At 39.6% G+C, this 25,516-nt stretch overlaps 1 protein-coding gene across 1 annotated transcript; it reads right to left on the bottom strand.

The window, feature by feature from the left end:
* Window positions 1-13,843: 13,843 nt before the first annotated feature.
* c25h12orf75 (chromosome 25 C12orf75 homolog) lies at window positions 13,844-25,020 on the bottom strand. Its single transcript, XM_085282710.1, has 6 exons — window positions 24,691-25,020; window positions 20,612-20,636; window positions 18,832-18,867; window positions 18,431-18,510; window positions 17,639-17,669; window positions 13,844-17,532 (listed from the first exon to the last, which is right to left on the bottom strand). Exons 1-5 carry the CDS (start codon window positions 24,731-24,733, stop codon window positions 17,665-17,667), a joined length of 189 nt encoding a protein of 62 aa, XP_085138836.1. The 5' UTR covers window positions 24,734-25,020; the 3' UTR covers window positions 13,844-17,532; window positions 17,639-17,664.
* Window positions 25,021-25,516: the final 496 nt, after the last annotated feature.

Consider the following 25,516-nt stretch of genomic DNA (forward strand, 5'->3'; position numbering starts at 1 on the left):
ACACCACACTGGTCTGCTTTATTTGCAAGGCTGCTTACCTGCTGCAGTTTTGCTACATGCTGGTCGGTTTGTGTCATTGTGAGGTTCATTTTCAATTGGAAATGAACATACCATGGGCCACAATTCACCATAACTATGTAATAAGGCAGACTTTTTGTGTGCATCTTGTGGTGCTGCAGTGTTTCAGAGTTTAGAATTGACATAAAAGTGTCACAAACTCTGGATAAAAAGTCCTACACATTAAGTGTTTCCTACGTTAAGAGGATAGCCTAGAAACATGAATGCCACAGGTCATGATAACTGGCACATTCCACACTCAACTACCTCTGAGACCTTGTCCTCTTTTTGCTTTCTGAGAATCGCGCTCCAAACTCTCCTTTATTGACCTACTTTCAAGGTGGTGCATAGATGATATATGAAGCAGGCTTTTTTTGGAGAGCAGGACTAACCAAATGGTGGGGGTTGTCGGGGGCTGAGTGGCTACATACTTCTGCAAATGTACAAGTAGCAATTTATTTTACCTCTTGGCCTCTGTGCTACATTTGTCTTTGTAGAAGAGAACATCACCAGAAACTGAAAGAAATAAAAAAGGAGGTGAAATAAGTAAAAGCTGGAGTTTCATTCTCAAAGTGAGAGCCAATTCACAAACCCCACTTCAGCCCCTATATGTACAGTATGTGAGTGAAGAGGCCACTTATGTTCAGCCTACAAATCATGCAGGCAGCTATAGGAGTTGGGAGTGATAAAGAGAACATAATAAAACAAGAGAGAGAAAAATAAAATGACTAGCATATTATCTCAGGTTGTAACTCTAATGAGCTCGACAGAAGACAGGAGCCGAGACAGTGAATGTGCAGCCTTTAAACGAAAGCCTTGGCTAATGTCTCCTGACTTGTCAAACAAAGGTGCAGCCTAACAGCATTTCCTCTTATGGTATTGACCTCTAACCTTTGACAATAGTAGGTCAGAATGACTGGCATGCACTTATTTTAACAGTAAACAGAAGACAAGAGTTCTCTCTGTTTGAATAGCACAGACTCACTTTTTACTACAACTGCTTTTAGATTTTAGATGAGAAAGAAGACTTTTAGATGAGTTAGTTCTACGATAAATATTTGTTGCAACAATTTGCTGCAGATTTGTGGCATTTTGAAATATTAATTCTATGTTTTTTAATTAGATTTTTCTATAATGTTAGAACTTAAAGAACTTACTGGTGAAGTGAGTAGGATTAGAATAAAATAAGTCAATTGAAACATGGCAATAGAACAATTAAAAGCAAGAACAGTTTTGGAAAACAGCCACAGAAAAATAAATCTATAAATATGAACCAACAAATTAGTTCACATTAACATTCCTGTTACAGCAGACCTCAAACCTCATCATTATCTTTATCTTCTCTTCTCAAAAAACATGTGAATTCAATAGTCCTTTTACCCTAACAGCAGCAAAACACCATAATCTGAAGGAACTACTTAAACACATCTCTGTGACGTACAGATCAGTAACAACAGAAGTCAGCAAATAAAAAAAGCGTAAAGGCAACAGATTGTTTTTTTCAAGTTGCAAAACCTAATTGAGATGCTTAACACTGGTGTAATATACTTTATTACTTTACGTAATAATAGAATTTCAGATTATTCAGTTGGCATCAGCTGTTTTTTAATCATTTTGATAATTTTTGGCTTTTTTTTTCTATATTTCAATTAGATCATTCCAGTAACAATTTGTTATTCAGGGTTACTTTTCTATTGAAACGTGGAGCCAGTCCAGCAGCACTTAAGTGCTACAATGCGAAGTGTACCAGAAAAAAATAAATTCATTACCAAAAAAGGTTAAATCAGACTGAGCATTTGCACGCCAGCTTTAACCCACAGTGCTGCATGGCCACAGATTACCTATGTGTTTACCTCGAAATCATCATGACTAAGATAAAATTGTTTTGCCATAATTTTTTGTTTGTTTGTTTACACAGTTGGAAAAATCTCACCTGGAAACCTTTGTGCTGCATTTTTGGAATCTGATAAGCCTTTAAATACACTAAGTGGACTTCCTTGTATATCGTGTCTTAGTGATATCTTAAGATAACGCCCCCTTATCAGTCAGCACAACAACCCTGACTGTTTCGACTGTTTTCAGTTCACAGTCCACAGCTATCCTAAGTACTGATAAGATAAGATAAGATAACTCTTTATTGTCATTGCACAGTCATACATAGTACAGTAGTACAATGAAATTGGAAAAACTGTCCTACGTCGGCACCACATATAACACAACACGACACGATATGACACATCACAACGTAACAAACAACACAACACAGTATATTAATATGCTAATATGCTCCCAGTGGTGGTTTTGCATGCTAATGGACAAACATTTGCATTGTTCCTAATTTGAATCTAGTAAGTATACACCTTAGGTTGTCTTAAACTCCACATCCAGCACTGTGCAATCTGAAGGTTGTATAATGGTGAAATAAAACAAAAAACACAGTCATGTAATCTAACACCTGATCAACAATAAACCATGCAATGATCCAGCTACAGCCACAGCCGTCATTCTCAGAACAGTGGATTAGAGGTGATGATGATGCACACATTGCAACAAGAGTAACATGTTCCAACAGGTGTAGGTCCTGTACATCAGGAGATATTACATGTTGTCCCTGTGTCATTACATAAGAGGTTTCAGACCAGGGCAAAGCATTCTTTCATGATGATTCACGAGAGCAAAAGCATTATAAAACATTGAAATGAGTAGTCTGATCATTGATTCTGGGACAGGGAAGCAAACAGGAGACCTTAAATCAGATTAAGACCTGAACAGGACAGAGACAGGTGTGAGCAGTTTCCCAGGTGCACCTCCACAGGCCATGCAGTGCCAGTAATCAGCAGTCGAGGCTGTTAATGACAGGGTGCTGCTGTCAGAGAACTGCAGACATATACACGCACACTCACACAGAAGCACACGTAGTCATAACTCAGAGGCACGCTTGCACGCACACAGTCAATTAAGCATTCAAAAGGCATTTTGCTTTCTCAAGCATCTCACTCATCCTCCATCTGTCTGTCTGTCGCTGTTGACCACTCAAGCATTTTAACACCTTTATTCCAATCTTTCAGTTGCTGTTGCACAGGTCAGCACACACGCAGTGAACTTAAACTGCAGCTGCGCAGTTACGTAAGCACCTGCTAACCTGTCTGCAAACCTGCTGACCTCTGGCCCTTTTATTACCAGATCAAAAGTCAGCCAGCAAAACAGAACGCTCTTCAAAACAGAACACAGAATGCAAACAACAGTGTTACTGATAACATGGAAAACAGCCCAGCATCATAAGTGAAATTTGGCCTCTCTTTACTTTATCTGCAAGTAAATAAATAAGGGATTCTAATTCTATTTTTCCTGTTCCTTGTTTATGGGTTCATGTAGCTGATGTGATGTTGTAAAATTTTGTGACACTATGATTTAAACAATGACATTTGGTATGGGGATACTATAGTTGTAATAGTCTAAACAAAACCTATATGAAAGTTTGTATATTGAATTCTCAGAAAAAATACAAAAGAATAAATTTTTGTGAATTTTAGATTACAACTTTTTCAGAAATTGTGAATTTTGTGTATATCTCCATTCTGTCAAAGTAAAGCTTTATGGAGGACAGATTTGTGTATCAGCATTTTTGAAAGACGTGATGAAATAGGCCACCTGTGCGCTGCTGATCTCTTAATCCGATGGGGGCTCCAGGTATGTGGGACATGCAGCCGATTCTGTCTTTTGCCTTCCCTTACCGGGGTGTGGTGATGGTGCTGCTGGCACATTGTGTCCTCGGTTCAGAATGTGAATGCCAATGGTGCGTTCAAAACCACACCACACTCAGCCCTGAATACATTTCAACTAGTGGTGCATGTGTTTCTCCTCAAAATTTCCATGATGGTGATCACAGACGTACAGGGAAACAAACACTGCACTTTCCAAAAGCAGCTAGGATGTCACTGTGAGATACCGATGACACCGCATGCTATTTTAACCTCACAGCCTGACCCTGAAGTCCAGTCAGATATGAAGTGTGTCACAGGGTTGTGCAGCTTGTCTCACACGCATCTCATGTATACCTGCTGATTACAGGCTCTGTCAGAACTTATTCAAAAGCGCTCAGCATGAAAAGCCTTGAGGGCACAACCATGGTGCTCATCCTCTTCGAAACTGCTGATGGTAAACACGCACCACGAGCACGCTTCAAAGCCTCCTTAAACTCCACACTAACAGAAACCTTGACCCTGTAAGTGTGCTGTGCTGCATTAATGGGCTGACATATCATGTACATGTGAAATATACTTATCGGGCTTTTTTCATGCCACATCCAGCTTTATTTGTTTTTTTACATGACAACATAACAATTAAAGAAAATGATGTGGTTTTGATACTTGCTGTGATGGAGTGAAATACTCAAACACATCTGAAAGCTGAGTGTTTTTTTTTCTGTCATATTAGTAATGAGTAAACAATCAAAATAAACTGAATTATTAGACAAAATACTACTAATTTGATCTGATGACTATATAGAGTTGACCTATTATTGCCATACTGTACCATGTGTTCTTTATATAAGACTCACATACAAAATCACAGTACAATTCCAATTAAGGCTAATTAAAATAAACTGAACTTTCACCATAAATATTTTAGGAGTGAATGAAAAGGACATTAACACCACCCATGCTTAATTAAGGCTTTTATCATGGAAATGTTCAACTGATGTTAACAGTGAAGTGCAGATTGTGTAATGCACATATGTGTTCCCGAGGAAAGCCTCCCTTCCCTCCCTGCTGACAGGTCCTCAGCAGCTCTTCGTGCCACAGCTGACACTCACTTCAGATTGGCATCTCTGATCTTACATAATCTCCTTCCATTCTCCAGCCACCACCTCCGCCTCAGAGCTCAGTACAGAAAACAAGCTTTTGTCTCCAAACAAAGCCAAAACACCACATCTATCAGCAACTCTCATTTGTTTTGAATTTCTCTTTATATCCTTTTACATCGATATCAAGCATGGCCAGGACTGGTTTAATGACCTACAGCACAGAGAAGAGAAGTCCGTTGCCAAGCAGTTGTGTTTGTATAGGCTGTGGGTTTTGCTAAAGGGAAGCTATGGGTGGTGAGAGGAGGAGGAGGAGTGAGGTGAGAGGATGTGGAGAGGACAGGAGTGGCTTGGCACAAGCTACCGTTGGTGAGCATCAGGCCTCTTTGGCTAATGGATAGAGAATATTGTGTTGTATAGCAGTGCACTAAAGGGTTTTTATTGAGTGAGAGTGAAAGAGGGAAAAGGGTGATTATTATGGCTCCTGGTATAGCATAATTAGAGGAAAGCACTGTTCCACTGTCTGTGGGTGTACATATAGGGGGTAGGAGTGTTGTTTTTCTCTTTCTCAGGAGGATAAAATAGTATGCCATGCCTGGTACATTTCTGTCACACTTTTCTATATTTTCTGACTCTTCACAAAAGTTCTAACATTAGGCTGCATATAAAAGATGTGTACTGTTTCTAGAGTCCAGTAGGGGGGAATCCTGGTCACACTGGTTGCAAAAAGAAATCAGAGTTGCTGATTTGCAGACTGTATATAAAAGCTTGAAAATTGACAGCACTAAAGTGGGTTTACTTTCGTTACCTCTAATCGACCTCTGGTTGCAATAATGTATCTGATGGCTATGAGAGAATGAGCCTACTGCTAAGTGATTTGGGGTTGCTATCTTTTTGATATAGTCTATGCTTTTAACAAAAATGTAGCCAATTCTTTTTAAAGTGTCTGACAAGAACTCATTGAAAAAAAACAAGACCATCATGTTTTCCACCTTTGGCTATGTTCCTCTGCATAAGTAAAAGCAGCAACCTGTCATAGCAGCAAAACATTCATTAATAAACAGCAAAAACAATTCCTAAAAATACAAAATTTGAATATCACCACCTGTCAATTTAGCAAAATTTGAATGTGTAATTACATATGAAGCAGACAGAGCAACATAAAGCAGTCCTTTTTGCTCAAAGTCTAGCTCTGTTTTGTGCAAATTCTTGAGGAAAATATATGGCTTTTTAGTTGCTCCACACTCCATAATGTGGGTGTGATAGCAGTTAAGCACACATCAAGGCTTTGTTCAGGAAATAGGAAGTGAACACTTAGCGTAGTTCAGCTGTGAACGGCAAAATGATTTTCTCCTCAGAACAAAGGCATAATCATGATGTTTCCAAATTTAGTGCTCCAGCATTTCCTTTAGCAAAGAGCGCATTAACCACAAGCGCACGCGCGCACACTCCCGCATTCGTGTGCAGACACACTTTTACACGCTCTGAGCTAATTGCATACATGCATGTGTATGTTCATACACATGCTGCCATTCCCCACATCAGCTTGACTTGATTAACAGCTGCTTGTGTGTGGAACTGCTGTGCTGATGAAAGACAAGAAGCTGGTTCTTTCACTGCTGCTTGGGCATTACAAGCACAACAATTTACACAACAGTAGAACACTAAAGTTGGCCTTCATTAGAGGGATTAGGAGCCTAATCTAAAACACTGTTTAAGTCTCTCATCCCAAACCCTAAACACTCTCTCAAGGGGGGCTCTTCCCTCCTACACCAACCATAACATCTCAAACTTCAAACACTCCATCTGTAACCCCAACCTCTGGGTGCTATCCCCTCTCTCATCGACCCCTATCTCAGAGTGAGGGGTTGCAGCGGGTGATGGAACCCACGTGATGGTGCAGCTGTGGAATGATTTATTGCTAGGTTAATTGTTGGGTGAGTGGGAATTGTGCCTGCAGGCTGCTAGCTTTTGTGTGATTACAGGTTCACCTGCTATTAGATTGAGCATACATTTCATTATCTTCTTAGAAGGGCTTGTGCATCCTTCTCAGCCTGTCTTTGGACAACTGAGGCCATGGAGGGAAAGGTTAGAGATCAGGGAATGGAGGCTACACTGGAGTATTGCAGCAATTAAACACAATTTGTTTTGAGCATTTCCTGCACTGACCAGCTGCACAGGGTCTGTCCACCATAAAACTGAGTGGAAATGCCCTGCAGGCCTAACAGCTATCTGATCTCTGTTTATACAATACATGTGTGAATATCAGGCCAAGACACTGAACCATCCACTGGAGTATGTGCACAATGGGTAGAAAGAGTGTAAAGGCATAGAATGAGTCAATATGGCAGTCAGATACACTGAAGCTCACTTCTGCCCAAAGACAGTGATACTGAGATGAGTTTCTGCTGCTCACCAGTGTTAGTTGAACTTTCTCTGAAATAAATGTAACAGTGTTGTACAAATATTCGACAGTCATATATAGTTTGAAAGAGCTTTTTGTGATCTTTAAATTGCAAGAAACTTATAAGAAGTACTACGTCCATAGTCTGTCTTTAGCCACAAGCATAAATTGAAACAGAAATGTCCATCTGGGCCACTGTATCCAAGACACAAAACAGTGTCTGCTCTTATGGTTTGGGGTTTTTTTTTAAGGATAAATTCTAAGTTTTTCCCATCAGTTTGCTGACAGACACAGTTAACTATATGTTTATGAGTACAGCATAAATACATTCTTTTTTCTATTAAATAACCTCAGAAAAAGCACTTACCTCCTCTTTAAAATGGGGAAACTTTATGCAAAGGTGCACTGGAGCCTACAGTAAATGACAAGTTTAATCTTTAGCTGTATTAGACATGTTGATTGGCATGTTTTGGTTAAGTATTTTCTTTAGGATACTAATTGCATACCATCTGTTACCCCAATAATCCACAATCAAACTTCCATCCGACTCAGTTGTTTGGTGTTGGCTAAACTTCAGTTCAATTTTCCAAAAACTTGGAACATAAAACCACAGATGTTTAAGTTACATCTTTGTGAACAGCGTGAGGTAGCTTTCAAGCAGACATAATATAAGAGAATTTGTGTAGCAGAAGTCACAAGGAGAGAGAGCGAGAGCCTTGACAGTCAGGAATGGGCTGTGGGATGCGGAATGAGAGGTGGTATAATCAATCCTGGGGGATCAACCTAATGGACTGAAATCTTCTGTTTCCTGATATTAACTGCAATCAGTAATCAACCTGCACAGCAATTTTTGACCTTATAAAAACATGTTTCGATGAAGAATCTGTTAGACAAGTATGATAAACACTACCAATCTTGAAAATAAAATAAAAAAAAAAAAAAAAAACAGATTTAAAAAACCAGAAAACAAAAAAACCCAAAAGAAAATCTTGCTCATTAACCGAGAATACAAATGAAGTAAGAAATTAATGTCAGAGTTAATTTCTGTTCTTAGCACATGAAGGCCTGAAACTGAGTATGGATGGAGGGGAACCATGGAAAATCAGCTGCCACATTTTTTAATGTGTGACTGGATTCATTTTCCCATGGCTTTTCCAGCACCACCTTGGAATCTATACCTTTTTTTTTATTAATTCCCACAATATAGGTACTGGCGGAAGCATGCAGGAAAAGGTACTCCTCTGAAAGCATGTGAGCTGTGAAGTAATCACCCAAATACGCCTTGTTAACTCGAGTCCAGTTGACACTCACTGGGCTTTTATGCAAGCTAAAAATATTTCTCCTTTTCTTTCATCTCCCCTCCTTTTTATTCTGCACGTGAGAGCTTTACTGGGTGCTGCTGGTCCATCGCCTAACTGAGCCCTACAGCCGCCCTCCTGTAAAGCAGTGGGATGCCAAACATCCCCTGATTTACAGCTTGGAGCACACGCTATGCGTTTGCTCCTATGGGCTATAAAAGGCAAATGAGAGCGAGATGTCCAGATCCCACTTGCTATATTAACCTAAATTCTTTCCAATAGAGTAGAGTGGTTGCATGAACTGACTATTACCACATGCTGAAAAGAGGAAAACCTTCCAGGCCCCAACAGAGAGCTCACGTGAAGGGCGGATGAAGGGAAGGGTCTGATAAAATCAGCTGCTGACCTTCTCTTGCATACTAGGGCAGTCAATAACATGCCTTTTCTCCTACACAACCCTGCTCCACAGCCTTGTCTGGCCTCAGACTCTTTTACTCTCTGAAATATGACAAATATCACAAGAAACTCAGTGTCGGGATGTGAGGATTTTCTATTTTGCTTTTGTTTATCATTTCTAACCTAATTTTTAAGGGTTTTGGACTGATATTCTGAAAAATCAGATCATCTCAAGATGCCACCTTGAGACTTTCTGATAATATTTAAATTGAGATGTAAATGATGAATCCAAAAAACCCAGTGCAATCTGGCAAGAAATCAAAGAGGCATGTAATGTTTAGAACTAAACCTAAACAAGACCGAGAAGAATACAAACTCCAAGCTTTACTAAGTCTTAGCCTAAATAAAGAGTCGGGATTGCCAAGTTATTGCAATTCATCATCAGAGGAACACGACTGTCTCTGTCAGATTCTGCAGCAACATTTCACTCGTGACCGAAGTTCTGGTCTGGCTGACAGCGTCATCCATCGACCCATGCTGCTAACACGGCTCAGGATCAGGAGACTAGCAGAGCCAATAGAAATCCAAGGTAACATGAAAGGGGATGAATCTATCAAGTTCACATACTTCTCTGAATTCCAGGACCTTTTGACCAGTGTGAGCATGTCCTTGTTGAGGTTGGCTCCAGGACCCTCAACTGCCTTTACCCCAGTCGTTCCTCTCAGGATTAGCTTTGCTATGATTTGGCGCTGATTCTCACTGGCCTCTGGAATGCGACGGATGACGGATCTATTTTCCTACATTGTTTCACCTGCTCTAAATGGAACCACATGCTGCACAAGACCGCCTCTCCTTTGTCTGTAATTGGAAGCACATGCACTCTGAAGTCAAAAGTAAAGCGAAGCCGACACAGCCGACAAGGCTCCCTTCCTCTGCTCCCGCCCCACATCCCCTCCCTTTGGGTCTCGGGTGCCACTTTTTGGTCCAGGCCAAGTGGGAGAGCACTTATTGAACTAACTGACCTGGCATTACACGTCAGACTCAGTTCAGTGGGACGACTGTATCACATGTCCTTTGTGGCACTCGAACCTAAGACTTAAATGTGAGTGACAGTTACGAGTTTGCTGAGGAGGGAGACCTTGACATTGGGTCTGACATGTTTTCAGAACACAAGCAGCATACTGTACTATTCATTGGCTACGGTCTGTGATGTCTAAACGGGACAGGCCATGGATGCAAGAAACAAGCATCATCAGCTCTTACATAATGTCTTTGTGTCAGAACAGGATTGCATAAGAGAGGAATTTATGATATTTGCTGAAATCAAAAGTCACAATGATGCAGCATATCTATCACAAATGTAAGGGGACAAAAACAGCACTCTGTATTGCACATAAAGCTCTTTGGCAAGTCTAAAGCCAGGTTTTTTTTAATGATTTAAAAATAAATAGCTCCAACACAAGGAATAGACAAATATATATAGATTCAAATTATTGGCACCTTTGCAAAAACATGAAGGTTTAAAAATGAAGGTTTAAATATTTTCCTCCTTCACACAAAATCACAAAGGTCTGCAGACAGCACTGTGACTATTCCAACTTCAGTTGGATGTTTAACACTAAGTTGAAAGAACTGCTTTCACACCTCACCATCTCAGGTTGAGATTTGCCTCCAATATTTGGAATATTACAGGAGAACATAAGGCCTTGACAGGGATTTTTAAAAAGAATCAAAGACCAGGTAGCTGTTCGCATGGTCCCCCATTTTAGAGTTTAAAACTTAACATAATAAAAAACTTTGAAATTCTAGATTGATCTTAAAACTGGCTGTATACACTTCAGGTTAAACTCGGGGGTATGTAATTGGCCTCACTGCCCTGAAAGCTGGTACGACCCCCCCCCCCCCTTCTGCAACCAAAACAGTAATTTGCACCCTGTTGCATGTACTGGGCTTGTTTAGCAACTTTGGTGCCAAGATTAGTGCAAACCTCTCAATTTAAATGAATAAGATTGTTAGAACTGATAGCTGGCTTTAATGATTTTGTCTCTTTGTAGATCTCAAAGAAGCTGCAGAGGCCTTGAGGGCGGGAAGACATACCTCTCATTTTTCATGGCTATTACAGAGGGAAAGATTTTAGACAAAAGTACTGTGAGAGTGCACAAGATTTTTGCTGCTGTTGCCACAATTGAAGCTAACGCTGTGCAGCAGTGACATCTACTGGTAAAAAGGATGAATTACAAATACAATTTCAAATAGGTGGCAAAGTAATATTTTTTTTGTCTGAATAATAATTCAGCAGTGCCAAAACAGTGCATGATATTTAATCGAATATGGCTGTTTACTGCATTTGTCCTTTAAGATAAGGGAGACTTTGAAAGGAGACAAGTCTAATGGACCATTTTACTAATAAATCACTGTCTTCGTTTTTATTGAGGATCACAAAAAAACAGTCAAAGAAAGAAAAGGAATTAAAAATTCTAAGGTTTTATATATCAGGACAAGTGTGAGGACCTCAGTTAAAGAAGACGTTTTTGCAGCTTCCTGGAACATTCAGGAGTTCATTAACACAGTGCCAAGGTGGAAAACAGCAGGAATGACTTTAAGCAACCAACTGCTGCTCTCCATCAGTCTTGTAGGGTTATAAGGTGATTTTCAAACAATTTGAAGTCCATCATTCTACAGTGAGAAAGATTATTCACACTTGAAGAACATTCAGAACAATTGCAAATGTTGCCAGGAGCAGACAGCTGAGCAAATTCACCCCAAGGTCAGACCATGCAATGCAACGAATGAAACGAAATGAAGCTGCAAAAAAAAAAGAAAAATATCAAAGGCTACATCTCAGTTTCTACAGGCTTGCTCTCCCTGGTGGCCCTATACACATCTTAAGATATCCTTTCTTCATGAATTTGTTTATAACATACTGTACTATGTCCATCGTCTATGCCGTGAGCCAAAATAGTTGTAACAACGAACCAATGTTTGGTCCTGTGCAGCTGCTCAGTGGCTATGAGAACAAAAAATGGTCAAATTAAATATACTTAAAAAACACTTGATTTTCAAGTGTGCCATTGATGCTGTTGCTATCCTCTACTGCCCTGCTGTGCAAAGCACAAAGAAAATGAAGAGGCTGTTGCAGCAAAATTAAATTAACACTGTTAGGTCCAGGGTTAGGTCTGATGCTAGCCTTATGCGATTTAGAGAAATTTAAAAAATGACATTTTTGGAATAAATGTCAATAGTTTTTGTGTGTCACTTAGTGCTCTATGATTGCCAAGGCAAAAAGGATATATTTTGATACCACAAGGTTAGACTTTAGGCATGTTAGAGTTGCAGTTGGGTTGCAGTTTAGAAGTTGCGATTATGATTTGTCAGAGGTATTTCTTTTAATATTCACAATATATCAAAAATGCATTTTGAATTTCTCTTTGATATTTGGGCTGATTGGGGCCCAATGAATGTAAAAACAAAGAATTACCAGATTTTTTTTTCACCTTATTTTTGTTTTTAAGAAAAATAAGAGCCACAAATGAGGATACTCATTTAAAATTTTGATAGAACAGTGGCAGTATAATGTCCTCGTCAGTGGATATCAGGCCCTTGTAGAGCAAAATTGAGTATTTTGGTCTAAATAACCCAAAATGTGATGTCCACATATGTGGATGCCAGGTCCTAGGCGGATAATATTTCCTTTTTTAAACAAGCAAGTAGGTGTGAGTAATTATGCTATGAAGTGAAAGGCAGACGCCAGTGTTTACTAAAAAATGTAAGCTTGAGAAAGAACAGCTGCTATTTCATGGTGGGCCAGATGCACAGATGATATGATTAAGGACCTGCTCTCAATCACGTACCTCTCACTGTTCACACAGAGTCAGATCTCTATCTGTGCGTGATACATATACATGATTACCTCAACACAAAGACGGGAGCAATTTTGTTCAAACCTTTTTGTTGTGTTTGATGTTGGTGTTCTGTTGAGTGGGACGTTTCACTCAGCTTGTTCACTTATATTACCAAATACAGACTACGGTATTTTTTTTCTCCTGTCTCTCATGGTGCCTAGTCTTGTAGGTGGCCTTGCTTTTAATTGTCAGTGCTGAGATTTCTCTGACTGAAATTCTAGTCTCAGAACAATTTAAGTACTGAATAGATTTTTTTTATTTGATTTCGTTCATCTTAAAGTTAAAAAATGCAAGGTAATTAGTCTGTGACGTAACACAAAGGACACATTTTTCAATAGACAGAGTTCGAAAGTTCAGTAAATACTAGAACTTATCATTTTTGCCCTTTGTAATTTGGAAGAAATAACTCTTTAGCAGAGCTTGTGTAACAAAGTATTTCAGCTAACACTGCATGTCACAGAGAACCACATCTGCTTCTTTGGGATGTTTTATATGTGAATGAAGGCTATTATGTATATGACAATATATGAGAAAAATGGAATATATGATAAAAAAAAAATTATTCATATGTGAGTCAGTCCTATATGCTGCAGATATATGTCCCTTGATTACTTATTAGGGAAGTTCTGTTTTTTTCTTTTTCACGCACAGCTTATATTTTCTAATTTCTGCACCGGGAGCAGAACATGATATGTGATCAGTGGAGAGGCTCAAACTGTTTGCATGCAGTGGAAGAGGGGACAGTGAACCCAGCCTGCTCTTCTTTACCTCTCCTCATGCGATCTCAGCACAGCCAATTATCAAGATGAACTTGCAATTGATCTTATTGCACAAAGGCCCACGGCAGTTAGCAAATCTTATTCTATTTCTTCATGTCTGGAATATTTACTAAGAACACTTTTAATCCCTCAAGTCTGGAACCTATTGATTACAGGAGGCAGATACGTTCCAGCAAAGACCACAATCAATAAACACAGCTGTGTGCGGACGATATAAAAGTCTTTAATTGTTGATAATTCAATCAGAAAATTGTGGATTTGTTGCACAGAGGCAGTCACATTTTTTTAATCTTCAGCATTATTGATAGATTAGGTTTAGAAAGGAGTGATGAGTAAATATTATTTTTGCGTGAAAGACAGACATGATAAATATCCCATAAAATGTTTTTTAAGCATAGAACATCATTGAACAACCCAAGAACCTCACTTATTTACCTCTTGATTCATAAAATTTTACAGTGGTCAAAACCATGAAGTGACATTGGTGGGGGGGTGGAGGGTTTTCTATGACTACTTTAGGTCTTTTCTAGTGTTGGAATAAATAAATTATTTAACAGCTACTTTGACTCCAGGTGGTGTCCAGAATTTTCAGCATCATTATACAACTAAACCGTAAGAATTTTATTTAATACACAAAAGGAATAGTATTACAGTTTGAAGAAAGGCATTTCATTCCTTTCTTGCTTGTATCAACAGACGTGTCCTTTTAAATCTTACTTTTGATGTTACGTGTTAAATGGTGACCTTTAAAGATAGGCTGTTTCCAAAGTTTACGCTAAGCTAACAGGTTGCTGGTAGCTAGCTTTGCTTAGCATTTAACATCCATAGCAGTTCCTCCCCCCAAAAATCTTCTATAAGCACAGCCCACCCCTACTACATTCAACACGCTGTACTGCAGCAACTACAGCAGCATTTTAATGTAGAGGACATCAGACGGTTATATTCATCCACATTCTGCCCCCTTGTCCCTGTTAAGCTAACTGAATAGGGCAAAGGCAGTGACATTCATCATATACAGGAGGAACAACCATAAAGGGCAACGTGAGGCTGATAGAAGAGGGAGAGGCAGGCAGCACAACACGCTGTAAAAGCCAAAGGCCACCGGTGGGGACAGCAGTAGGGAAAAAATGTAGACATCAAAGAAAAGGGACAGCAAAAATGCAACGTCTCAGGTGGGTTTGCTGATCAAATTTATGATCTGGCACTGTAGGCACACTTCAGCTCCTTTTATTATTTGCCATTAACTACAAAGTACATGAAGCAGCTCTTTGTATCTGCAGTATAATCTGTCTCTACAACAGGTGAACAATGCACACACTGCAACAATGTGAATAGACAAATGGCTCGCAATTAAAAGACACTACACGAAATCCCTTGGTATCAGCTCGACTGATAACTGGCGACGCAGCTTGGCAGCTAGTGGGCGTCGATGTGAAGCGCCACCCGCAAGAAAAACTGATCAAACAGTAAACAGTAAGCTTGTGTGCTGGCAGGGTGAAACAAGTCCTCATTTTTATGAGGCTGGTCAGTTGAGGCCGTCAGAGCTACACAGACAGGCGTATAAAGAGCTTTGTGTAGCTCAGACAGAACATCTCTTGAATCTCAAGTGTTTAAAGTTGGCCTATTTCCACCCTCCCCTAAAGTCTTGGTCAGTGGAAGATGTTGTACATTCATTAGAGGAGAGAACTGTCAAGAGTCTGGCTGACAAATGACCTTAGACCTTAATGCTCGACCAGCTGTAATGTGTTTTTTCTTTTCTGGGAACATCGTAGTGCTTGATGAGGTTTTACTGTTAAAGTATAAGGCTGATTATATTGTGTATTTTTTTCTCGAGGTCAACAAACTTCACAAATGGACCGATCCCAACAACGAATTGATCTACTAATGCACCATCTATTAGAATTCATTTGTTCCTGCAATGCCCAAGTTCTTTAAAAAGAAATCTCTTAACAATATGGTGGAGAAACACATAGACCCTGCCTACACTTGATTATAAATTGCACCTTCTGCGATCAAATTACACACGGATAGTGCTAAAGATAAAGAACATTCAATATCATGCAATCTGATCCACTTACTCAAAGTGCTTTCTGTGTTGGTTTGAGCCACATATTTATTGTAAGGTCAATGCTTTCATTTTCTGAATTGCCTAAAACAAGAAACAACCTGGAAAATTGTTATGAAGCATTGTCCTTGTTGCAGACAGAACATTTCCTTCATTTTTTCTCACAAATTACAATATCAATAGCCGGAATAACTCTTACACAAATATTAGTTTTCGTTCTCTTTGCTAACCTAAAGTAAATCTGGCACTTGAGTGGGAATGAAACATCTGTGTTCAACAGTAGCAAAGACAGCTGGAGACACATGATTGTCACAGATTCGCAGATATAAAACAGCAACGTGTCTCTGTAGTCCAATCTTGATCCAATCGCCTGAGAAGCATTTTAGCATTAAGTGTGAACAGGGTCGCAGAGTTTATCTCAACCTTAGAGTGGACTGAGCAAAGCCTAAGTTAGACACAAGAATCTTTGATTTCATTTTTTTTTCCATTAGGACTTGTTGACAGTCTAAAAAAATACATAATAACACATTTCATATAAAGATAACAAAAAGCAAACAAACATAAAACAACTATGCTTATACAGTATAAAGGAGAATTATAATAAATTCAATGGAGTTGCTACAACGGCAGTTTCACAAAAGAGAAAAGAATTCACTTTTTTGGGCGGCTGTCTCTATTCTTCACATTTTTTTGTTATTTTTATTTTTTTTTGCAAATGAATATGAAATATTAAGACGTGTTTTTTTTCTCTTTTTTCAGTTGAGTGTAACATACATGGATGTTGTGAGATTTGAAGAAACTGTGTCAGTTCTACATCTGGAGCGAAATTATTATAAGAATTATGTGAATGAGCCAAAGGCAGTATAAACAGGGGGAACAGGAAAATACAATCCTGCAGACAATTGAGAAGGACGCAAAGAGAGAGAGAGAGACGGGTGGACGGGGAGAGCTCCTCTAAGTATCATGACTCATATGTTGTGGTTACATAATCAGTCTGGGGCCAAGATAAGTGATAACATCAGGTACGACCTGCCTGCTGCACTCGGGACATTTAGGAACATCATCTGTGAAACCCTCGACTTGACTCATCGCTGTTATTAACATTTAGAGCCATTGTTAAAATCAGTGTCATTTCAGACTTTTCTGTTGCAGCAGCAGGACCCTGATTGCAATCAGCACTATTTTCAACAACACTGAGATGTTCCATTATTATACATTAACAGGAATGTGCTTGCTGCTTTTGTGTGTGTGTGTGTGTGTGTGTGTGTGTGTGTGTGTGTGTGTGTGTGTGTGTGTGTGTGTGTGTGTGTGAAACTGGTTTATCTCTGTCTCTCTATAACTCTATCCCTGCCACACAATGAATCATTGATGGCGTTTTAGAGAAATAACTGAGCAGTGATTATTATTGCAGAGGGCTGTTGGGAGTGTGTCAGCCCCCACCCAGTTATTTAGTAAGTTGGCTGGATCATCTGTCTCCTCCTGAGAAAGAGAAATTTCCAGTGAATTGACCGAGAAATCCAGATGACTGTCGATAAGTCCGGTGCCGCTGTCCATAGCTGCTAGTCCCAGATTGAGTGCTTTCCTAGTATTTGCAAAGTAAAGGGCGATGATACAATCCACTTGCAGGCCTCTGATGTGCACCTCTGTTTCACTTTGCCACCCATTACTCTGTGAGGGAACATCCCCCCAGCCCCTGTAGGCCGTCCACATCTTCGTAGAGTACTAGTGCCTGAGACTTTATTCAGTCTGTGGTGGGGCAGAATCAGAGGGCTTACATGCTCTTTGCTTGTAATGTGACTGTTTGTACGTAAATTAATATGCAGGATCCTGTCGAGATGAGAGAAAAAAATGGAGTCAGCGGCCTTCACATGAGTCTTTTGCACTGAATAAGCAATGTTAAAAGCCGAACAAACAGGCTTCATATTTCAGGTACCTCTTGTGCGTTTCCTTGAATGGTTGCTAGTCTGCAAGAAGGAAGAAACAACTGAGTCAGTGTTCAGATATTTATAGGACAATTATTTGACAAATTTTTTTTTATTCTTCTCTGGTGTTTTTGTCTCACAGTCAAGACTGTGTTGAAAAACACCCACACACTCCACCCAGCAGTTTGAACATCTTGGCTTCAATAAAAACAAGAGCCAATACTTCTCATGCCAGAGGATACAAAACTGAATCAATCCATTATTATATTTAACCTCAATGAGCACAAGGACATGTATGCGAGAAGAAAGCCCTCAGGGCCGCAAAACGCAAGAGCGATGTGAGTTTACTCTAAACTCTTAATTCAGGAGGCATGGCAGTTTATCACTTATATTTCTCCATCAGAAAGTCATTTACATACATAAAGACGTTTTACTTTGTAAACAGAGAAAATGAATAACATTTAAAATATGCACAAAAATGTGGCTCTCTGTAAAGCCCATGTTGATTAAAAATACAATTTTTGGACAGAATAATTGTCGTCAACTATATTTAACTTTGCAAATATCAGTACCCTGTTGGGTATAGCAAAGTAAATGTTTCTCATTAATATTCAGTAAAAATAAAGGTCAAATAAAACCGAAGACGCTGCTGGCAACGTGGTTCCACGTGGTGGTGTGGTTTCATGTGGTGAGATGCCTGAGAGGCTGCCAGATGTCAGCGGTATAACAGTTCACTGTTCGCCACACCGAGTTCTGCTTCTAAATGTGAGAGATTCGTGTACGTAATGCGTGCTGCAGTTCACCTTTACGTGTAGCTTTGGACTGGCTGGCAGCCACAGTCGTTAGGTCTGCTGGCAAACCTACATACACACCACCATAGTTCCTGAGAGGAGAGAGGAGGAGAGGTTTTAAAGACCAAGTAGCAATTAAAAACCATAGATGGCATTGATTTTTGTTTTAGTGGATGTTTTTAATAGCATTACCAGTATCCCATCAAACTTACAGACCTCTAAATGAAATTCATTTATCATTTTATTCATTTATTTTTTGAGTTATTGTTCATTTACTTGTTTAAACCTTGCACTTTATTATGAGAATACTGCAAAACAAACTATTTGACATTTTTGCGATCAAAAATTTCAAGTATATTTCATTTCAAGTATAGCCGTCTTAGCAAAGTGCACTCAAGGGCGCTGCAAAGTACCTTCTTTTCTCATCTTCTGCTGAGGGATCTTCTGTCCTGATTGAGAGAATGGGCACAGGTCAGGTCATATGGGAGCAGAGAGGAAATAAAAAAAAATCACAAATATACAAAATAGAGAGAAAGTGCAAACATTGTTCTTTTGCTTAGCCTCAGAAATCTTCAGCATGCTGCTCAAGCCCTGTAGGGAATACTTCTCTGTCAGGAACTTCTATAGACCAAACCTCCAGTTTTATTTCAGGCCTGCTGAACAACAAACTTAAAGTGGTCTCAGGTTTGATGTGGTGGCTGAGCATTAAGATCAAACATGGTAACAACATGAAGCCGATGTGAAGGTTTATTCACTGTGTGCACTATCCCTATGCAAGCCAAGCTGTATCACACTTTTCAGTTTTGTGAGTTTATTATTCCCTTAACAGTGTGTCTTGCTCTGTGAGTGTGTGTGCATGAGCTTTTGTGTGGTAGTTTGCTGTGTAGTACAGACATAGATAGCTGTGATTAGCTTCACTGAGTCAATGCTTTACTGTCAGCTCTCATGGGTCCTGTGCTGGCTGTTCAGATGGCTATGAAGGGGAATACACACACTTACACACACAAACACAAACTACAATAAAGCACAAACACACATACACAGTGTTTCCAGGAAATGCTTTGGAAAAAGCTGCCCCTCCCAAAGCTTTTTACTGTATTCTAGATAGCAAAGAAAAGTATATCTTCTGTATTTCAATTAGAATTTAAAACAAAAACAAAAACAAAGAACAGAACACAAAACTATTTGGGAGCCAAAATAAATTATTTTTAACCAAAAGTATATACAACAAAAGCAGAGTGGTTCGTCTGAAATTAAAATATTTCTGTCACTGTCAACTGGGACAATCCACTACGCAGGAGTATTAGGGCCACATTAGAGGGAAAAATCATTTTAAGAATAAAGTCGTAATTCTATTTTGAGAAAAAAAGTCCAGATTACAGTTATTGTTTGACGACAAACTGTCAAATGTGCTATAAACCTCTACAAAATGCCTTGTGTAAATGACCTAATGAAACAAACTGATCAGCTGTCTTGTGATACAACGTGCATCCTCTTTATTGCACAACGGTGTAACCAACCATACTTTACATTATGCTGCCTAAGATTTTGTTAACTGTTCATCTTTGACTGTAGGAGGAACCCACACAAAAACAGGGAGAACATGTGAAGTCAACACAAAAGGCTCCAGCCAGATGGCAGAGTCAATCTCAGGACCTTATTGTTGTGAGACAACATTGCTAACTACCACACCACTGTGGTGCCCAACTTCACATGTCACATGTAAATCTCCAAAGGTTGATTCTGTTCATCTGGACGTAGCGTTTTCAGTGGGAGACACGCTTTGTCACTCATCCAAGTGACTTCTTCAGTCTCAGCTGACTGCAGGGTTCCCTAATCTTATAAACAGTCAGCTGAGACTGAAGAAGTCACTTGGATGAGTGACAAAGCGTGTCTCCCACTGAAAACGTTACGTCCAGATGAACAGAATCAACCTTTGGAAATTTTCTTACCTGTAAGATTGAGCATGCATCAAGACACGTAAATTAAAAAATGTTAACAATGATGATCTTTACTGTCAAACCCTTGCATATTTACCATTGTTAAATGACCCTAAGTGTCAGTGTTAATATACAGCATTGAGGTATAAAGCTAATTTTGTACAGTGTAAAATTTGATGCAAACCTTCAAGGCCTGGAGCCTGCAGAGTTTTAGAAATACTTTAAATAATTAGAAAATGGCTTAAGTACTTACACATCTTTGGAGGCTTCTGCTGGCCCTGAGAACAGATGACAAGCCAGAAGTTAATTTCATTCCATTATGAAATGTACAAGTGGTCAAAGCAGGTGTGTTTCACCAAACTGATAATTAATTTCTTTGCATTTACGATCAGTGAACTGCACAGCAGGTTTTTAATCTACAGTCACTGAATTTGAACTACACACTCACTGAGCACTTTATTAGGAACACCTATGCACCAGCGTCATTCATACATCATTCTCCAATCTGTCAGTCTTGCTGCAAGAGTGCAGTGCAATGTCTCAAGGGTAAAAATCCATGCACCCAATGTGCTACAATGTATTGATTCCTTTATGCTCCCATAAAATATGACAGAACACCACATCACAAACATTGTCTCACACTGGTCTCATGGCAAGTCTGGTGGACCTGAGAGTATCTCAAGTCAGCAGATCTGCATTCAGCATAATACTGCTAATATGTCCAGTAGCACAAAGGGAGCATGAATGTGCAGCTGACGATTCTACAAGAGTGATGTAATGCAAATATGTCATTCGAGGAATCCACGCCACAAAGAATAGAGGCTGTTTTGTGAGCAAAACAAGGCCTTGCCTAGTATACTGGCAACTATATTTTTAGATACTTCAATGTGCATAAATAATGCCTACACTACTTCTGTATCTGCCACACTTATCAGACTTACCTTACAAAAATTCAACACTTTATTGGCTTCTTTAATTGCTAGGGTGACGAAAGTGAACCGTTAACTGGCAATATTTTCGGAAGGTGTAGAACGAACCCCTCCCAGCGTAATTATCACGTGCGGTTTCGACAAACGTGAAATTCAACCAGGCATTACAATTGTTATTTGTTGAAGCTGAATGAACTGTTAACCAAAACCACAACTTCTGCCAACTATATTCAAAATGCTTTTGTTGCTTAAACTCAAGTAAACACTGCTGACTACCTAACTGCAATTCCCCTCAGTCACAGCAGATACATTTCCTGTACTGAGAAATGTTGCTGCTGAACAACAGGATGGACCCAATTTAGTGCACCCTGCAGTGACTATGATACAGGATTTACAGAGACGTGGTAATTTTCGGAAATGCTTGAAAAAACACACACACACACACACACACACACACACACACACACACACACACACACACACACACGCACACACACTCAACTCATATCTGTCCATTAAAATAAAAAGCTGCACGATACAGAAGGCACTTAGCTTCATGCAAGGTGAGACAGTTTATTTGTTTGTTTGCTAGTTTTTAAAGGCAACAAAATCCACCTAATTAAAATGTCTAATGTTCAATAATGAACTCAATAAATACAATTTCTTTATAATGTTAATAATTGCACATTTTAATTAGGTGGATTTAATTATCCCAGCCTTTATTTTAAACTAGATTTAGTCTAGTCTAAATTTTGCAAATGAGACAACCTTTTAAGGGACAAGAGACGTTTTTATTTAAAGTCGTTATTTGTTATCAGATGCTTTTAATTTTTTCACTGCATTTCAAAAGGTAATATTTGATATTCATTTCTAATGCCTTAGAACATTTTTCAGCAGCTAACATTTTACAGATCACACATTAAACCTTATACGCAATGTACAACGTTTAAGTACTGGGACAATAACATATATCCAGGAAATGATAGGATATCTCAGAAACACCTGGTTGGAAGTGTGTTAAATCTGGGATACAAGGATCAACTGATTAGAATCTGGTGGTCAAAGATCCTCACTCAACATATTTTTGACTTCCACTCAAATTCATGTGCAAATTGTGACAAATAGAAATGCCTAATATGATCAAATAGAGGTGATGACCAGTGAACTTCTGTGACCTTATAATGTTCTGTAAAAATGCTTTTCTGGCCATTACTCAGGACCATAATTCAGCAACAGAAGATGTGATATTGGCCTTATTTCACATTTAGTCGGATACTGAATTGGTGACACTAATCTTTGGTGCTCACAATAATATTCACAACATCACTGCAAGCTGGTGTTTTATTTATTTACTTACTGAAATCTTTTTGTGGAGGTAGTTGCACACCACCTCAAAGACTTAGTGACCAAAGTTATAACTAATGCTGGATTTATTCATTCATTTTTTTTATAACGGCAAATACACAGCATGAACATTCCCAATTTAACAGCATTTACAGCCTATGTTTGAGATGCCTGTGATTCTCATAGCCTTTAAATGAGCTGTTCCAGAAACCAGTTTGGGATGATCTGAGCTTTGTGACATGGCACGTTTACCGGTTGATAACAACCATCGTGATGACTTGATCTACAAAGAGGAACATATTGTAAAATAACTTTGGACATACACTGTATGATGCCTCAGTTGCAGATACCCACTGAGCTCATCTCCATGCTGTTTGACTCTTTTATGGACCGACAACACTTTGTGCTTTGCCAAACTGCAGGCAGTCAACTGAGCTTGATTTGAATTGTAATAACATCATAATGCATTCTGCAGGAGGATAATCGGACTTTTTTCTTGAATGTACAGTTGCACTTTGACAACAGCGGTGGAACAAAAGCCTCAGTTGCGTCCTCCAATTGCTTTTTCATGTTATACCTTATTTTATAAGAGTAGAAATGTACCTTGAAAAGAACACCACAAGAATCACTTGCAATAGTAGAAAATTGGATAATCTACATTACACACAAATAGGCAACAGCACATTTTATCCTCGTAGAGGGAATGCTGACATGACACAGGGGCCTATTCAGTGGCCTGACAAAAGCTCATTCATATCCAAGGCAGCACATCAGGGTGCATAAGACTAGGGACAGGCAATGTGATATAGAACCACTAAAGCTGTCATTTTGAGTTTTGTAAGCAAAATAACAGCTGCACATCAGAGTTCTTAAACTTTATACCTGAAAATGTGCATTTGTAGGTTTGACGTTGTCCCTCACTAAAATCAAAGCAAAGCAAAGTTAATTTTATTGAACTTAATGTTCTCTGTGATGAATACTTGCAGGCTAACGTTCCAGTTACAGGTATATGTGTGTATATATGCAACTTATCACTAACAGAACAAATTATAGGGACAAAATAATTGTTCATAGATTGAAATAATAGGAAATGTAAACAAGAAATGCTTTTATCTTTATTTACAGAAAGCGAAACACTTGATTCTGACCTGGTGTCAGCCTCTATGGACAAATGAGTACAGCCACTAGTCGAAATTGCTAGTGTACTGATTAGGTACCTGCAAACACACACGCACATTTGCAGAAGCACAAACACACACCGTGCTTTAATAGGTAGTGGTGGGTGAGGTAATCCTGCAGATACTTCAGGAAAATAGTTACCTCAATTTGACTCTGGAGCCCAGAGATTTACTTCGCGAAACTTGAAACATGTCTAAAATCAGCCTACATCGACTAAGAAAGGTGTTTTATGAGGAAAATAACAAACGGAAAAGCACGATAGCCCAGTGAGAGTTGGTAAAATCACGCGATACAGGATTTTTTTTTTCCATTCAAATATGTCCTCCAGGCTTTATGAATGAACCTGGCTGTTGATTAGGCATTTTTAGTGCCGCCTGCTTATAGGGCACAACCAACATCAGTCAAGCGGGAAGACAAAGATGGATGGATGTCAGTGAAATTGCTTGTCTTCCATCCTCAGTGAACCCTTTCAAACAAGCACTAAGATGCTAAGAGAGAAGCTGCTCACTTAGATGTTAACGCCACATTTATGGTGTCAGGAGCCGCGATCTGCATCAAAGCGGCGCATTCTTCAGACCCAGGTGCCTCAGACGTGGGAGATCCTTCGTGATCGATCTGCCACCCATGGCTTCGAGAGACCACCACGGGCATACACACACACAACCCCGCCCCCAAACAAACACACACACATTCTTTTAAACGCAAGGGCAACCCCGACACACTTCATTGACATTCAAGACATCTTCTCCCATCGCTGCAGATACAGTGGCAACTCTTTCTTTCAAACCCCTCCAACCCCCTCGCCCACCTCACACACACACACGCTCACCCAGTATCGCACACACAAACGGATGTACACAGAGATTCCTGAAACACTCACCCCCTCCTGTGGTGCTGGTGGCTGAGGAATTGCCACAACCCATTTTGCATCGATGCAGCCACCGTCCAAGCTGAGCGGACACGTTTAATGAGTGGATGGACGGGGAGGACAGGAGGGGAATGTACAACACATTGGGAGAAGAGGGGAAAGTGGGCAGGAGAGGTGACAGAGGCACAAAGGGAGGGAAGGTCAAAGGAAATGCCTAGCAGGGACCTCCATTGGTTGTATCCCCCCCTGTCTTCAACCCTTGCGCCTGCCTAATGCGATGCAATGAAGAGCTCAGAGTGAAGTGACAGCATGGCGAGAGAGGCTTTTATACACACACACCACACTCACTGACAAGAGAGAACGAGGGAGAGGGGGGAATGAGGGGGGAGAGAGAGAGAAAGATGCTTTACCCTCACATGATTTGCTCTTTTCCTCCACCCTGACAAGGTTGCCCGGGAAACCAGGGGAAAAGGGGCGGAGGGTGGAGTGAGAGCCAACCAATAAGGAGCTTCCTTTATATATAAAGGTGTAAAATAAAAAACTGGAATACATTGAATGGCATCAATATATCAGCATGTTTGTGTGGCATACTGTAAAATTCCCAAAGTGCTCTGTGTATGCTAAAATATAGAGAAGCAATACTTGTGCTTTTTTTACAGAGGCGACACACACGTTCATGCTCACTCGTGACCTAAAGCTTATATACTTGAGCTGCTGGCAATCAGTGAGAATGAGAATATGGAAAAACCTTGGACAGTGAACAAGTGGACCCACAAAGGGTCGTGCATAGGCCTCTTTATAGCCCCGAGTGATTCTCAGAGCATCTCTGTTCTTCATT

This window comes from Mchenga conophoros, linkage group LG7 (assembly GCF_057382185.1).
Source record: "Mchenga conophoros isolate Kocher_MC1m ecotype Shallow Benthic linkage group LG7, M_conophoros_male_GT1.1, whole genome shotgun sequence".
Classification (NCBI taxonomy): domain Eukaryota; kingdom Metazoa; phylum Chordata; class Actinopteri; order Cichliformes; family Cichlidae; genus Mchenga; species Mchenga conophoros.

Bases quoted from the DNA above. Each gene is read 5' to 3' on its own strand.
- c25h12orf75 (XM_085282710.1), bottom strand. From the start codon at position 24,733: ATGGGTTGTGGCAATTCCTCAGCCACCAGCACCACAGGAGGGG. The intron at 18,868-20,611 runs GTAAGTACTTAA...TCTCTCAATCAG, and splicing joins GCAGAAGCCTCCAAAGATGT to GACAGAAGATCCCTCAGCAG. The intron at 18,511-18,831 runs GTACTTTGCAGC...CTCTCCTCTCAG, and splicing joins GCAGAAGATGAGAAAAGAAG to GAACTATGGTGGTGTGTATG.